Here is a 14,230-nt window from a genome sequence, read left to right as displayed (position 1 = left end):
TCACAACAGACTGAGCCATCTGACCAATCAGAGCAGAGGAGACCAATCACAACAGTCTGGGTCATCTGACCAATCAGAGCAGAGTAGACCAATCACTACACTCTGTGCCATCTGACCAATCAGAGCAGAGTAGACCAATCACAACAGACTGAGCCATCTGACCAATCAGAGCAGTAGACCAATCACAACAGACTGAGCATCTGACCAATCAGAGCAGAGTAGACCAATCAGAGCAGTAGACCAATCACAACAGACTGAGCATCTGACCAATCAGAGCAGAGTAGACCAATCAGAGCAGTAGACCAATCACAACAGTCTGGGCCATCTGACCAATCAGAGCAGAGTAGACCAATCATTCACAACAGACTGGGCCATCTGACCAATCACAACAGACTGAGCCATCTGACCAATCAGAGCAGAGTAGACCAATCACAACAGTCTGGGTCATCTGACCAATCAGAGTAGTAGACCAATCACAACAGTCTGGGTCATCTGACCAATCAGAGCAGAGTAGACCAATCACAACAGTCTGGGTCATCTGACCAATCAGAGCAGAGTAGACCAATCACTACAGTCTGAGCCATCTGACCAATCAGAGCAGAATAGACCAATCACAACAGACTGAGCCATCTGACCAATAAGAGCAGAGTAGACCAATCACAACAGTCTGGGTCATCTGACCAATCAGAGCAGAGTAGACCAATCACTACAGACTGAGCCATCTGACCAATCAGAGCAGAGTAGACCAATCTCAACAGACTGGACCATCTGACCAATCAGAGCAGAGTAGACCAATCACAACAGACTGAGCCATCTGACCAATCAGAGCAGTAGACCAATCACAACAGACTGAGCATCTGACCAATCAGAGCAGAGTAGACCAATCACTACAGACTGAGCCATCTGACCAATCAGAGCAGAGTAGACCAATCACAACAGACTGAGCCATCTGACCAATCAGAGCAGTAGACCAATCACAACAGACTGAGCATCTGACCAATCAGAGCAGAGTAGACCAATCACTACAGACTGGGCCATCTGACCAATCAGAGCAGAGTAGACAAATCACAACAGATTGTGGTGAAATGAGGTGAATGTATATTATGATAAAATTAAAGTGTTTTTTGGCCTTGGATTGATGCATGTGAAACTATTGTAGGAGACTCCAAAACAAATTTAGGAACCTTTAAAATAACATAATAGGGGCATTTTACCATCCATAACTTGCATTTAGAAAATAGATACATTATATAAACATTTTATTTCATGCCAACTTCAAGGTTTTCTCACTCATGTGTGCCATACCCTGTCAGTGTGCATCTAATGTCTTCTGTGTTCAGTCTATTATCAGTCCAGCCACACACACACACACACACACACTTCCACCATTCGAGTAGGGAAAAACAAACCCAAAACAAAACTGTAAAATTGCATTTTTTAAAAAGCATAAATCAATAAAGCCCTGATTTCCTAGTGTAGATCAGCGATAAACACACTCTTCATTACGGCTCATATGTGGGACGCTCGTCTCTCAGATGGCACCTGGCTTTCAAAGAATTAACCTGTACACCTTAGCCCTGTTGCTAGGCAACCGTGTGGCGCTTGGCTCCCGTTGCCGGCGCTATAATAGGCAGGATTGCCTGAACGATCCTCTGATTATCAGAGACGAGGCGGATCTCTCCGACTGGAGTGGAGGGAGGGATGGACACACTCTGGGATTGACATTAGCAGGGCTGGAATCTGCTCTTGTTTGGCCATTAATGAGTTTGGTTTGATGCTGAAGATTAGCCGAGAGCCGCTAGAGTAAGTGTGACTGTCTTCTGAGTGACAGATGGCCTGGGATGCCAAGCGCTGTTTGCTTTGGGTTCGAGACAGAGACAAACACACGGGACTGTGTTCGGGAGTTCGGCTGAGAAACCCCACAGCAAAAAAAACACTTTGATGTTCAATGTCAGTTTAATTTTAGGTCGATTTAATTGTTCATAGAAAATGACTAGTTGTAGTTTTCATCCTATTATTATAGAAAATTATTTAAATTAGGAATATTGTGTCGTGTTTTTCAAATTGTATTGTGTCATTATTACACACATGTAAAAAACCTAATAGGTCCTCTTTATATACAGTACCATCAGATGACTTATTCTTGTCTAATTAATATATGGTCAGTACTTATTATTTATCATTAGTGAATCTGAGGCCTACAGTATTTCAATTCTGTCGCTGTCAGTTTGGAAATCATATACACTACCAATCAATACTTTGGGGTTGCAAGGATTTTTTTGAAGTCTCATATTCAGCAATGCTGCATTCATTTGATCAAAAATACAGTTAAAACAGTAAATATTGTGAAATGTTATTATGAAGTTAAACTGACTGTTTTCTATGTGAATATATTCTAATATGTCATTTATTCCTGTGATCAAAGCATCATTACAGTGTCACATGATCCTTCAGAAATGATTCTATTATGATGATTTGATGTTCAAGAAACATTTCTGATTATTATCAGTGTTGAACACAGTTTTGCTGCTTCATAATTCTTTGGAAACCATGATTTCTTTTTTTTTTTTTCAGGATTCTTTGATGAATTGAAAGTTCAAAAGAACAGCATTTATTTTAAACTGAAATCTTTTGTAACATTATGTCTTTGCAGTCACTTTTGGTCAATTTAGTGTATCCTTGATGAATAAAAGTATTGATTTATTTTTTAAAGCTTATGTACCTCAAACTTTTGAACTGTAGAGCAGGTCATAATTTGAATAAACTGTAGTATCTCCTGGTTTTAGTCTGTCTTGTTATAGTAAATCACATGTTTCCTTTAACAAATGAAACAACATTTGATGTCATTTTTCTGTCAAAATGTTTCATGGTAAATTGTCTCACTACACCACATGTAAACATATGTTTGAACCATGTGATCAACAAGACGTTGATGATTTCACTCTCTAACTGGTGAAATGTATTGGTTTGGAGGTTGTTGCAGTGCCGGGCTGAGTGAGATGCTCAAACAATCAGAGCAAAGTTTTGTTACAGACAGTTTTTAAATTTTTCAGGAAAATCAACCTATAAATGTCTTGTGTTACTCATTATTTTAAAGGCTTTTCACAAGATGTAAAATAAGTTTTTGATGTCCCCAGAGTGTGTATGTGAAGTTTTAGCTCAAAATACCCCACAGATATTTTTATATAGCATGTTAAAGTTGTCACTTTTTGAGGGTGAGCAAAAATGCACAGTTTTTGTGTCTGTCCCTTTAAATGCAAATGGACTTCCCAGGACAGGGGGCGGAGCTTCAAGAGCTTGTGTCCCTTGCAGCTCAGGCCCCGTACATGGTTATTTTGAAAAACGGAGACATTTCCCTTCGGTTGTGCCCCTCGTTTACACGCAAACTGAGAATTCTCCCCTGAAACCGATTCTTTCTAAAAACTCCGGCCAGAGTGGAGATTTTGGAAAACTCTGTTTGCACGTTTGCATGTAAACTGAGAAAAACTGAGTTTTAGGCAGCCGACATCACAGTATGCGACAGAACTTGCACTGCGTCAAAAGTGCGACCTATATTTTCGGGATTTTAATTGGCTAACGTGGGCTTGAGCTTCTCGTTACACTGCCACCTATAGGTTTGGCATGCTCTTGACGGCATATACACGGGTTCGTGTAAACGAACACTTTTCTGAAAACGGATAGGGTGAAATGTCCGTTTATGAAAATAACTGGCCACGTGTAAACGTAGCCTCAGATTACCTCTCACAAACGCACTGAAAATTTAAAAAACGTTTAGCCTTTTATGTTCAAACCGGATTCAGACAATTATGGAGAGACTCAAGAAGAAGTGACAACTTGTAGAAGAACAGGACATTTCTGAATGGTTAGTTGATGCATTTATGAAGCTTATGTGTAGTTATCTTCTAGTCATTGATTAGCATATTCTGTCTCGATAATCTATAAATCGTGTTCCGGGGGCGGGGTTTATGTTCATTTTAGGGTTGGTGATGTCACTAACCCGGGAGGAATGTTGTGTAGTTCCTACCAGCCGTTTGTTGTAGTCCTTAAAAAGTGATTTCTGAAAGCAAATATCTCCCTTTGCTTTGAACTTTGAGCGTTGTAACTTTGCAGATGTTGTTTAAAACATCAACATTACACACTAACTAAAGTTAGAAAAGTGAAATCATAATCATCCACCCCTTTAAGGGCCAGATTTACTAACAGCTCCAGTGCAAACCCTCTACAGTCAGGATTTACTAAAGACACGCAGTGAAAGTGAGTAATTTTTGCGGCTGATATTATTGCATATGCATTTATATGAGTTTCCCTTTCATACGCAAGATTTATGGGATGAGGGAAATTAAATTAATCATGCTCATAAATCATAAATGAAATGAAATGAATCATAAATCAAGGTGATTTACTAAGGTTTGCACTAGTCAATGTACTGGTTTTTGCACCATTATTTACAACCCAATAAACCAGACACCAGTTTGCGCTGCTGTCGGTGGATTGTGCTGGTCATTATGGAAATGATCCGGTAATGAGTCTGTAATTTGCTCGTTTTCAGTAAATCACGGGCTGAACTTTTCACTCCCATCGGTGCTTTTATAGGATTGCGCTCTCACGCTAATTTGCCCTGTTTAGTAAATCTGGCCCTATGTTAGCATATGCGAAAGTGTTTTAGCTTCAAAAAGCACATCAGAGACCCTCAGTCAATATGTGGATGAGTCAAGCCGCTACTCTTCTACCTCGAGAGAAACTAACACATGATCGGATGTTTTCTGCCGCACTTGGTCTTCTCTTGAAGATGCTCAGTGACTGATATATTCTTTTATATATTTTTTGGTCTGTAAAATATCTCGGATATGCCCTGCAGCATTATAAATATTATTTATAATTTTTGTTATCATTTTATATGCATATGTATGAACATGTAGAGATACCAGTACCACTGTTGTGTTATAAAAAAATAAATAAATATATATATATATACAAATATAAAGCATGCACATCATCTTTAAATAAATCTAAAACTATGACCAAGTTCAGTATTCTGTTATTTATACGGGTCATGGAGGAACAGATGTTATTGTTTCTTGAGAACGAACTGTTTCTGCTCGCCCAGCACTTCTAATAATGCTCTCTCTGTTGATGTCAGGTGTAAAGGGCCGGCGGAGAGGGAAACGGACACCATGGACACCTTCGTGGACTCGTCCTGGTACTATTTCAGATACACGGACCCTCACAACCCGCTGAGGTAAGGAAACCTCCAGATGTCCCGCCAGGTGTTTGTATTCCTCCTATTCTGGGATGCTGAATCCGCAAGACTCATCTGTCTCTGCCATTGCAGATCAACAACCAGGATTTTAAAATGTCACTGTAATGCATCTTCATAAACACATAATGAGACGGCACACGTGCACTCTGTTCTGAAGCCTTCATAGGTTGCGGTAACACTTTACAGTAAGGTTCATTATTAGTGAACTACCGTAGTTAACATGAACTAATAACAAACAATATTTCTTCAGCATTTATTAATCTTAGTTAATATTAATTTTTAACATTTACTAGTACGTTATTAAAATAAAATGTTGTATTTGTTAAAATTAGTTAATGCACTGTGAACTAATGCCTGGTTCGGATTACACGATTTTAGCCAGATTTTGGCACCATCCGTTTGCTGTAGGGCGTCGTAGGGATTAGTAAACGACAACGGGCGTCAGGACGCAAGATTCGATCGTTTCATCTCGTTTAGTGTGTGTCACAGTGGACGACAACCGACTAGTGTCTGTGATGCTTCACGACATCACCATAGAAATACTAGCATGTTTTAAAAAAAAATCGGTTTCCGTCGTGAGTGAGTATATGTGTGCGAGTGAATGTGTGTGTGTGTGACGGCACGCGATGACTGGTCGGAAAGCAACGTGTAGTCTGACATGTTTCTTGTCCACGACACAACAAGATTTTAGGAATCAAAATCACGGAATCTGACACAGTGACTATCGTGACACAAAAAAATGGTGTAATCTGAACCGAGACGAGACGAGACGAGTCGAGTCGAGCTGGTACTGGTAATGGAAAAGCGCCACAAGTCTTGATGTTGTTTTTGGGCTCTGCTAATGTGTTTTCATAGCCTTGGTAATACCAGACTCTGCTACTTCACTTTGCTTCGTAGACAGATAATAGAGAAGTGTTTTCTCTCTCGCTAGGGGGCGCTTGTCTGAAGTTTAAAATCATTGGTTACCCGTAAGCCAATCAGATAAGTTTAGTTAGGACGTATGTTATGCGCCTGTACAGCCGCATCGAACCACAGACATCATGCATCGAACTCAAATCTATGATCGAACTTCCACTGTAAACCTGCTATAAACACATGATGATGCGAGCAAAATACCGGAGTGAACATGGCTGTAAACGACTTTTGCAGATTATGCGTCGTTATTTTACGCATACACGGTACAATCACGGCCTCTAAACTTATTTTTGACAGAGTGAAACAAGAAAATATTTGTAGCCAACTCTCAAATTTAGGATTAGATCTTTTAAACACAGACAGTGCCGCTGCTAGCCATTTTGGTGCCCTAAGCATAATTCCTTTGATGCCCTCTACCCCGAGAAGCTTCATGAGGCACACACGCCTCTCTTGCTCTCTCTCCCTCTCTGCCGTGCACGCGCTACGCGGTTTGGAGCACAGTCTCTGTCTCGTGGGCGCGATCGCTCTAGATTCAGGAGATTTTAACTAATTCGCGGGCATCAGAGAGCCGCTATCAATATGCGGGAGACTCCCGGAACGCTATTTTTTTGGTGCCCCCTCAGCTCTTAGTTCCCTACGCACAGCGCGTGGTGGGAGCGGCGGCACTGGTTCTCCATAACAGCGAATTGCATCCCGTGTCTCGTTTCGGTTTTCGATTTCTCTAACCTACAATGTAAAACTCTGCGCTTAGCGTCTACGTCACGGCTCTCAGCCCGCCCTCTGTTCGTTGATTGGCCCGGCCGTCCGAAGGCCGGTGGAAAACTGAAAGATAGGCCACTATCTCAGACTGACTACAGGAGCGAAATGAAATTAGCGGAAGTAGGAAGTCTGACGTAGTCAGGCTAGTGTTTTCATGCTTGAATGTTCAAAACACATTATTTACATTTATTCATTTAGCAGACGCTTTTTTTTTTTCCAAAGCGACTTACAAATGAGAACAATAGAATCAATTAAACTAGCAGTAGGACAACAATATGTAAGTGCTATGACCCTTCGCAGTTCAATCTAACGCAATACTTTTTTTTTTTTTTTGATAGAATAGAGGAGAAAGTGTTAGTATTACTGGATCAAGTGCTGCCGAAAAAGATACGTCTTCAGCAGTTTCTTAAAAATGGCTACGGACTCAGCAGCTCTGGTTGAGTTAGGCAGATCACCCACCAGCAGGGAACAGTCATGGTGAAGGTCAGAGAAATGGATTTCGTGCCTCTTTGAGATGGCACCACAAGACGCCGCTACAAGCTAGAGCGCAAGTTTCTGGATGGCACATAAGTCTGAAGTAATGAGTTCAGGTACAGGGGAGCAGTGCCAGTGGTTGTTCTGTAGGCAAACGTCAGTGACTTGAATTTGATGCGAGCGGCAACCGGCAACCAGTGCAATTTCGTGAGGAGAGGAGTGACGTGTGCTCTCTTCGGCTCGTTGAAAACCACTCTAGCTGCAGCATCTGGATCAGTTGCAGAGGTTTGACAGAGCAAGCTGGTAGACTAGCCATGAGGGCATTACAATAGTCCAGTCTGGATAGAACAAGCGCCTGAACAAGGAGTTGTGTAACATGCTCTGATAGGAAGGGCCTGATCCTCCTGATGTTGTACAAGGCAAATCTGCATGACCGGGCAGTGCTAGCAATGTGGTCTGTGAAGTTCAATTTGTCATCAATTACAACTCCAAGGTTCCTGGCTGATCTTGACAGAGTTATGGATGACGAGCCTAGCTGAATGGTGAAGTTGTGATGAATTGCTGGGTTAGCCGGGATTACAAGTAGCTCTGTCTTCGCAAGGTTGAGTTGAAGGTGGTGGTCCTTCATCCAGCCAGAAATGTCTGTCAGGCAGGCTGAGATGCGAGCGGCTACCGTCGGATCATCAGGCTGGAATGAGAGGTAGAGTTGTGTGTCATCAGTGTAGCAATGATAGGAAAAGCCATGTTTCTGAATCACAGATCCTAGTGATGTCATGTAGATGGAGAAGAGAAGTGGTCCAAGCACTGAGCCCTGAGGCACACCAGTAGCTAGATGTTGGGTCTTAGACACCTCACCCCTCCATTTTCCCCATATTCTTTATGAACAACAGATTTTTAATCTTCTCTCTATGAAGCCCCTCCTTCTGAAAAGCACACTGTGCTCTGATTGGTCGGCTGGATCAGTGTGTTGTGATTGGTCAAGCGCTCCGAGTGTGTTTGGGAAATGTCCTGCCCCTTACCATAAAGACCATTTTAACACACTACTAACTAACTCAACCAGGCCCTGCCCCTTTATTCTGCGTATGAATTATTATAATGAGGAATATTGTGACGTGTTCGTTCCCGGAAGAAACTCAAGACTACAATGGAGGCGTTTCAGGAGTTCAGAAACACTCACACCGATATAGAGAAGAACTGTGTGACTTTGCAGAGCGTTTTCATGCTCAAACAGCAACATTACACACATCCTCCTCATTAACATTAGTTAATACATGAACTAACAATGAACAGTAAATTTTTACAACATTTATTAACCTTTGTACATGTTAGTTAACTAATGCTGTTCAAGTTTTGTTCATTGTTAGTTTATGTTAACTAATGAAGTTAACTAATGTGAATACTATAAAAAAATATTTTTAGAGCCCACTGTTTTGATTGGATAACAGCTTTGTATATGAAATAAGTATTACATGTGTAACACTGTTTGTAAAAAACTTAAGTTTGTATTATATTACAGCCATCAAGATTAACTAATTGTGAAAACTGTTTTATAGCATTACATTTAGACCCATAAAAGGCTTCAGCTCTGAGCTTCAGTCTTTTGACTGGCGAATGCAACACGATTTCTCATGAATGCTTTCAAGTTTCAAGTTTGTTTTATTTATATATATTTATATAGCACATTTAAAAACAGCAAACATGGCTGACCAAAGTGCTGAATAAAACACAAGATAAAGAGACGAGGGCAAACCACACATTCATGACAGAAGCTCACAATGAATTAAAAGCTAAAGAAAAAAGGTAGGTTTTAAGAGAAGATTTAAAGACTGTGCCGATCTGATGTAACCCGGAAGGCTTTTCACATTATAACAGTTTCTGTGCTAAAAACTGCAGTGACCTTCAGCGCTGACCTGATAAAGCCCTCGTTACCGTTCACTCATTTATAAACCAAACTCAAACCAAATTCATGTTATCCTCATCGAAGCTATATCTTCATCAAGTTGTTCAATTAATAATTATTTTACTAAAAAATATATAATCAATCATATTAATTATAATTACTAAAACACTGGAAATTTAAACCCAATATGCAATTCTGTAATAATGAATGATATCAATTACATGTATTTTTAATGATTGTAAATGTATGATATTTATTAGCGTATTACAGATTTGCATTTCCAGTGCTTTTTGATGCACTTTTATACTTGTTTTCTTGTAAAGATGAAGAAGTAGTTCTACATAATGTAACTCTATTGAGTATAATCTACACAATTTACAAATTACACAAAAGCCTTTTATTCACTGTTCTGTCCTTTATTTAGGACTGAATGCGTTTACCTATGACTTTTTTTTTAATTAACCATGATTAAATGTATATAAGCCAATTGACATCCCTAATTAAAATATGTAATGTTTAAGAGTGGCCTATTTAATGATGAACCTGTAAAAGGTGTTTTTTAGTCATTAGTTATTAGTCGTTCTGTTAGTAACACGACTGGCATTGTCACAGTTACTGTAACTCATTTTGAATGAAAGTAAATGCATGTGAGTTCCCTCCAGAGCCGTTTATTGTGCTGTACTGTATGTGAATCTGGTTGTGTTAAATGTACGGGGAGTTCAGAGCTGCTTATACAGTGTGACGTGTTTATCACAGTTTATGAAGTGTGCTTATTGTTGTGTTTTAACTCGCAGTCTCTCTGGTTGAATGTGTTATTGGCGTGTCGTAGATGTGATGTCTGTGTAAAGCACTGTTTCCGTGAGTTTGCGAGCGCGTGTGTGTGTGGATGTCTGTGTGTCAGTGACTCCTAGTGGCCGCTGTCTCAGGACGCAGTATTGAGGTGTTCCTCTCGTCTCCCAGGCCTTTCGAGCGTTCCCGAGCGGATCACTGGATGCCTGTGGATGTGTACATCGGAGGGAAGGAGCACGCCGTCATGCACCTGTACTACGCTCGCTTCCTCAGCCACTTCTGCAGAGACCAGGGCATGGTTTCACACAGGTGCAACACACACACACACACACACAGTCATGGCCGGTCTCTTTATTCAAATATGAATGTTAAAGATTTTGTAAGCATATTGTGTAGTTGTGCTTGGAGTTTTATTTGTGATAACATTTATTTATAGAGCACATTTAAACACAATATAGATTCATCCAAAGTTACAAGTACAAATCAGGTCTACACAATTTTTTTTATAATAATTGCAGGTTTTCAAAAGCTAAAGAATAAAAATATGATTTAAGAGTAGATTTAAAATCACACTTTGATTTGTAGCTACACCAAGTGATTAGATGATTTAAGTGCCCTAACAGGACAGTATGGCACAAGAAGATCACTAATATACATTGTTGCATAATAATTGAAACAGGGAAGCCATTGGCCCCTCTTTTAAGACCTGGTCAAAAGATCAAAACTTGCAATCGTGATAATGAAGATTGAGGGAGACCAGAATAAAGAGAGTTACAATAATCGGTAACACTTAACAGTAAGGTTCATTAGCTAACATTAGTTAACTACATTAGTTAACATGAAATAAGAATGAACAATACTTCTTCAGCATTTATTAATCATAGTTAATATTAATTTCAACATCGACTAATACGTTATAAAAATCAACAGTTATATTTGTTAACATTAGTTAAAGGTACAATATGTACGATTTTTACATTAAAATATCCCAAAATCACAAGGCCAGTGTTATATATTTATATATATTGTTAAGTTGATTACTTACAATATCCCAAATGTTTCCAACTATTTTTAAATCGGGAGATTTTAATCGTGCGATTTTAACTGAAGAAACGGGGCGTGTGAGCGGGTGAGCTGGGAGTCGCCAGTCAATGGCGTCATATGCACGTTACCCTCGGTTTCCGCTTGCACTGCGCGGAGTCCTGGACAAATGCGGAAGTTGTAGTTGTAGCGTCTATCAAGCAACAAACGTTAGCTTGTTTCGTGCAGTCGTTGTGGAACACGTTATTCTTTACCGATTGCAGCCGGTTCTGTCGACAAAGACAAGTCCCATAAACGTACGGGTCAATTTTATATATTCCAAATGTAGCATTCGGTAATAGTTATGTTTATATAAGGAAAGTATTATTGCTTTTGTGTTTAGTTTATTGACATTGTTTATCACGTCTGGTGTTTTTGGCCATGTAAATAAATGTGTTATACATAAAGATTAATCCGTCTTTTGGCAAATGATGTGTGTGTTCGAATGTACTTTTACAACAATGGTTTAGAACACGTAAAACTGCGCAGCGTTATCACAACAATGAATTCGACAAATACAGTAACATGATAACCAATCTAGTATTAAACCTTACTTTTCTTGCGGTTAATTCATTTTAATGAAATAAAAGTATGTCATTAAACGCAACATTTATAAAAATAGAGCTTTACCTCATCCATGAACATGACTTTTCAATTCCCGTCTGACTGATTTACATCCACGGTGGAGTTAAAAACAACAGTTCCCATCATTCCACGCTCCTTCACATCGTCATCAAGCTACGCCGCTGTTGTTGTTGTTGTTTGTAATGTAGTGCCCTCTAGCGGCAGAAAATATTGCATATTGTACCTTTAATGCACTGTGAACTAACATGAACAAACAATGAACAGCTGTGTTTTTATTAACTATCATTAATAAAGATTAATAAATACTGTAACAAATGTATTGCTTATTGTTAGTTCATACATTAATGTTAACTAATGAACCTTATTGTAAAGTGTTTTGTGAACCTTAGTGTTACCCAATAATCTAATCGTGATGTTACAAGTGCACGAATCACAACTTCTAAATCTTTGCTTGAAAGAAGATTCTTCAACTTTGTAATAGGTCTTAAAGGTACAATATGTAAGAATTTTATAATAAAATATCCAATATCCAAAAATCCCTTGCACAGTGTGATACATTTCCTGCAGTTGTGTACTTACAATATCCCAAAAGTCTCCAAACTCTATTTTAAATAATGGCTCGCCCCAGGAAAAAAATATCGCCTGTCAATGATGCAATATCCGCGCTATCCTCGGTTTCCGCTCGTACTGCCATAGCCATGACGTAACCATGGCGACAGACGTGGACAACTGCGTAGTGCGTAACGTTTATAAGGGATAAGAGCTCACTCAGAACCAGAACACTTCATAGTAGATATTATATGAGCTAACTGAGTTGAAGAAAGTTAGACCGACAACTCATAGGGGAAGACATGCGGAAACATTGGAGCTTCTAATATCATTAATTTTTTTAGTGAAATGTTTTAAAAAATCTTCACAAAGGTCTGAAGAGGCTTCAGATCAAATATTCATAGTCGGGTTTAGAAGAGAATCGGTCGTATCAAACAGGACGTTTGCTCTCTTCACGTTGTCAGTAATTAATTGAGAAAAGAAATGAGATTCTGCCTTCCTTACTGCCGTTTAATAGTTGGACAGACTCGATTTTAAAATGTCAAATGAGACCTGTATCTGATCTTTTTTTTCCACTTTCGAGTGCGGTTGTCATCATTTAACCATGGCAACCTTGAGCTGAGCAACAGCGTCCAGAGATATAGAGGATGCTTTGTACAATTCCTCAACCAAGCATTCAGCATCTGTAAATCTGAAAATCATTATTAAAGCGTGAAGAATAATATTCAGAAAACTAATTTGCAGTGTCAGAGAGAGAGAGAGAGAGAGAGGAGAGAGAGAGAGAGAGAGAGAGAGAGAGAGAGAGAGAGAGAGAGAGAGAGAGGAGAGAGAGAGAGAGAGAGAGAGAGAGAGAGAGAGAGAGAGAGAGAGAGAGAGAGAGAGAGAGAGAGAAATCTCCAGATTTGAAGAGAAAAACCAGTGTGTGACCCAGATTGTGAGTTGGACCACATACAGATTGTAGGAGACTTGTTCAGAGTTGTTCACTGTTGTTCAGAGACGCTAAAAGAGTGACACATTCTTTGACCAACGGCTTCGAAGGGCAGCAGAGATGAAAGTTAAAGGGATAGTTCACTTAAAAATGAAAATATGGTCATCATTCACTCATCCAAAGTTGTTTCAAACCTCTATGAACATCTTTCTTCTGCTGAACACAAACAAAGATATAAAATAAAATACAAAATCTGTAACCAAACAGTTGATGGACCCCATTGAATCAGTATTATTATATTTTACTGTACAGGTGGAACTCAAAAAAATTAAATACCATGCAAACGTTCATTTATTTTAATAATTCAACTTTGAAGGTGAAACTAATATATTATATCGACTCATTACATGCAAAGTGAGATATTTCAAGCCTTTATTTGTTATAATTTTCATGATTATGGCTTACAGCTTATGAAAACCCCAAATTCAAAATTAGAATATTGTGAAAAGGTTTTCATAAGCTGTAAGCCATAATCATCGAAATTATAACAAATAAAGGCTTGAAATATCTCACTTTGCATGTAATGAGTCTATATAATATATTAGTTTCACCTTTAAAGTTGAATTATTAAAATAAATGAACTTTTGCACGATATTCAAATTTTTCGAGTTTCACCTGTACAATATTAGAATGTTTTAAGAAAGAAATTCACATTTTTAAGTGAACTATTCCTTTAAAGTCCCCAAGGATCAATAGTCTGTCAGCCTGAGTCACCAGATTAGAGAGAAAATCAGAAAATGTATGAATAAAATCCTTTTAGTGGCTCTTTAAATCAACCTTTAATAACTGGACTTCAAAACTATGAAAGGTGTGCACAGGCACAGTCTTGCATTTAAAACCGTTTTTAAACCGTTCCAGAGTCAGGGGAGCGATGTCCACACGAGGCGTTCAGTCACCCTGCTTTAACCAGGTCTCAGTAACAAATAAAACG

At 39.1% G+C, this 14,230-nt stretch overlaps 1 protein-coding gene across 2 annotated transcripts in view; it reads left to right on the top strand.

Moving 5' to 3' along the window:
- lars2 (leucyl-tRNA synthetase 2, mitochondrial) overlaps positions 1-14,230 on the top strand; it is a 130,285-nt gene that overhangs the window by 88,414 nt on the left and 27,641 nt on the right. For both annotated transcript variants that reach the window (XM_079625913.1, XM_079625912.1), the window contains exons 13-14: positions 5,141-5,239; positions 10,269-10,406. In XM_079625913.1, the coding sequence (XP_079482039.1) occupies positions 5,141-5,239; positions 10,269-10,406 (237 nt within the window). The remainder of the gene's footprint in view (positions 1-5,140; positions 5,240-10,268; positions 10,407-14,230) is intronic.

This window comes from Phoxinus phoxinus (assembly GCF_949152265.1).
Source record: "Phoxinus phoxinus genome assembly, chromosome: 10".
Lineage (NCBI taxonomy): Eukaryota > Metazoa > Chordata > Actinopteri > Cypriniformes > Leuciscidae > Phoxinus > Phoxinus phoxinus.
Note: the sequence above shows the minus strand (reverse complement) of the source record. Positions and strands in the feature narration are given on the sequence as shown.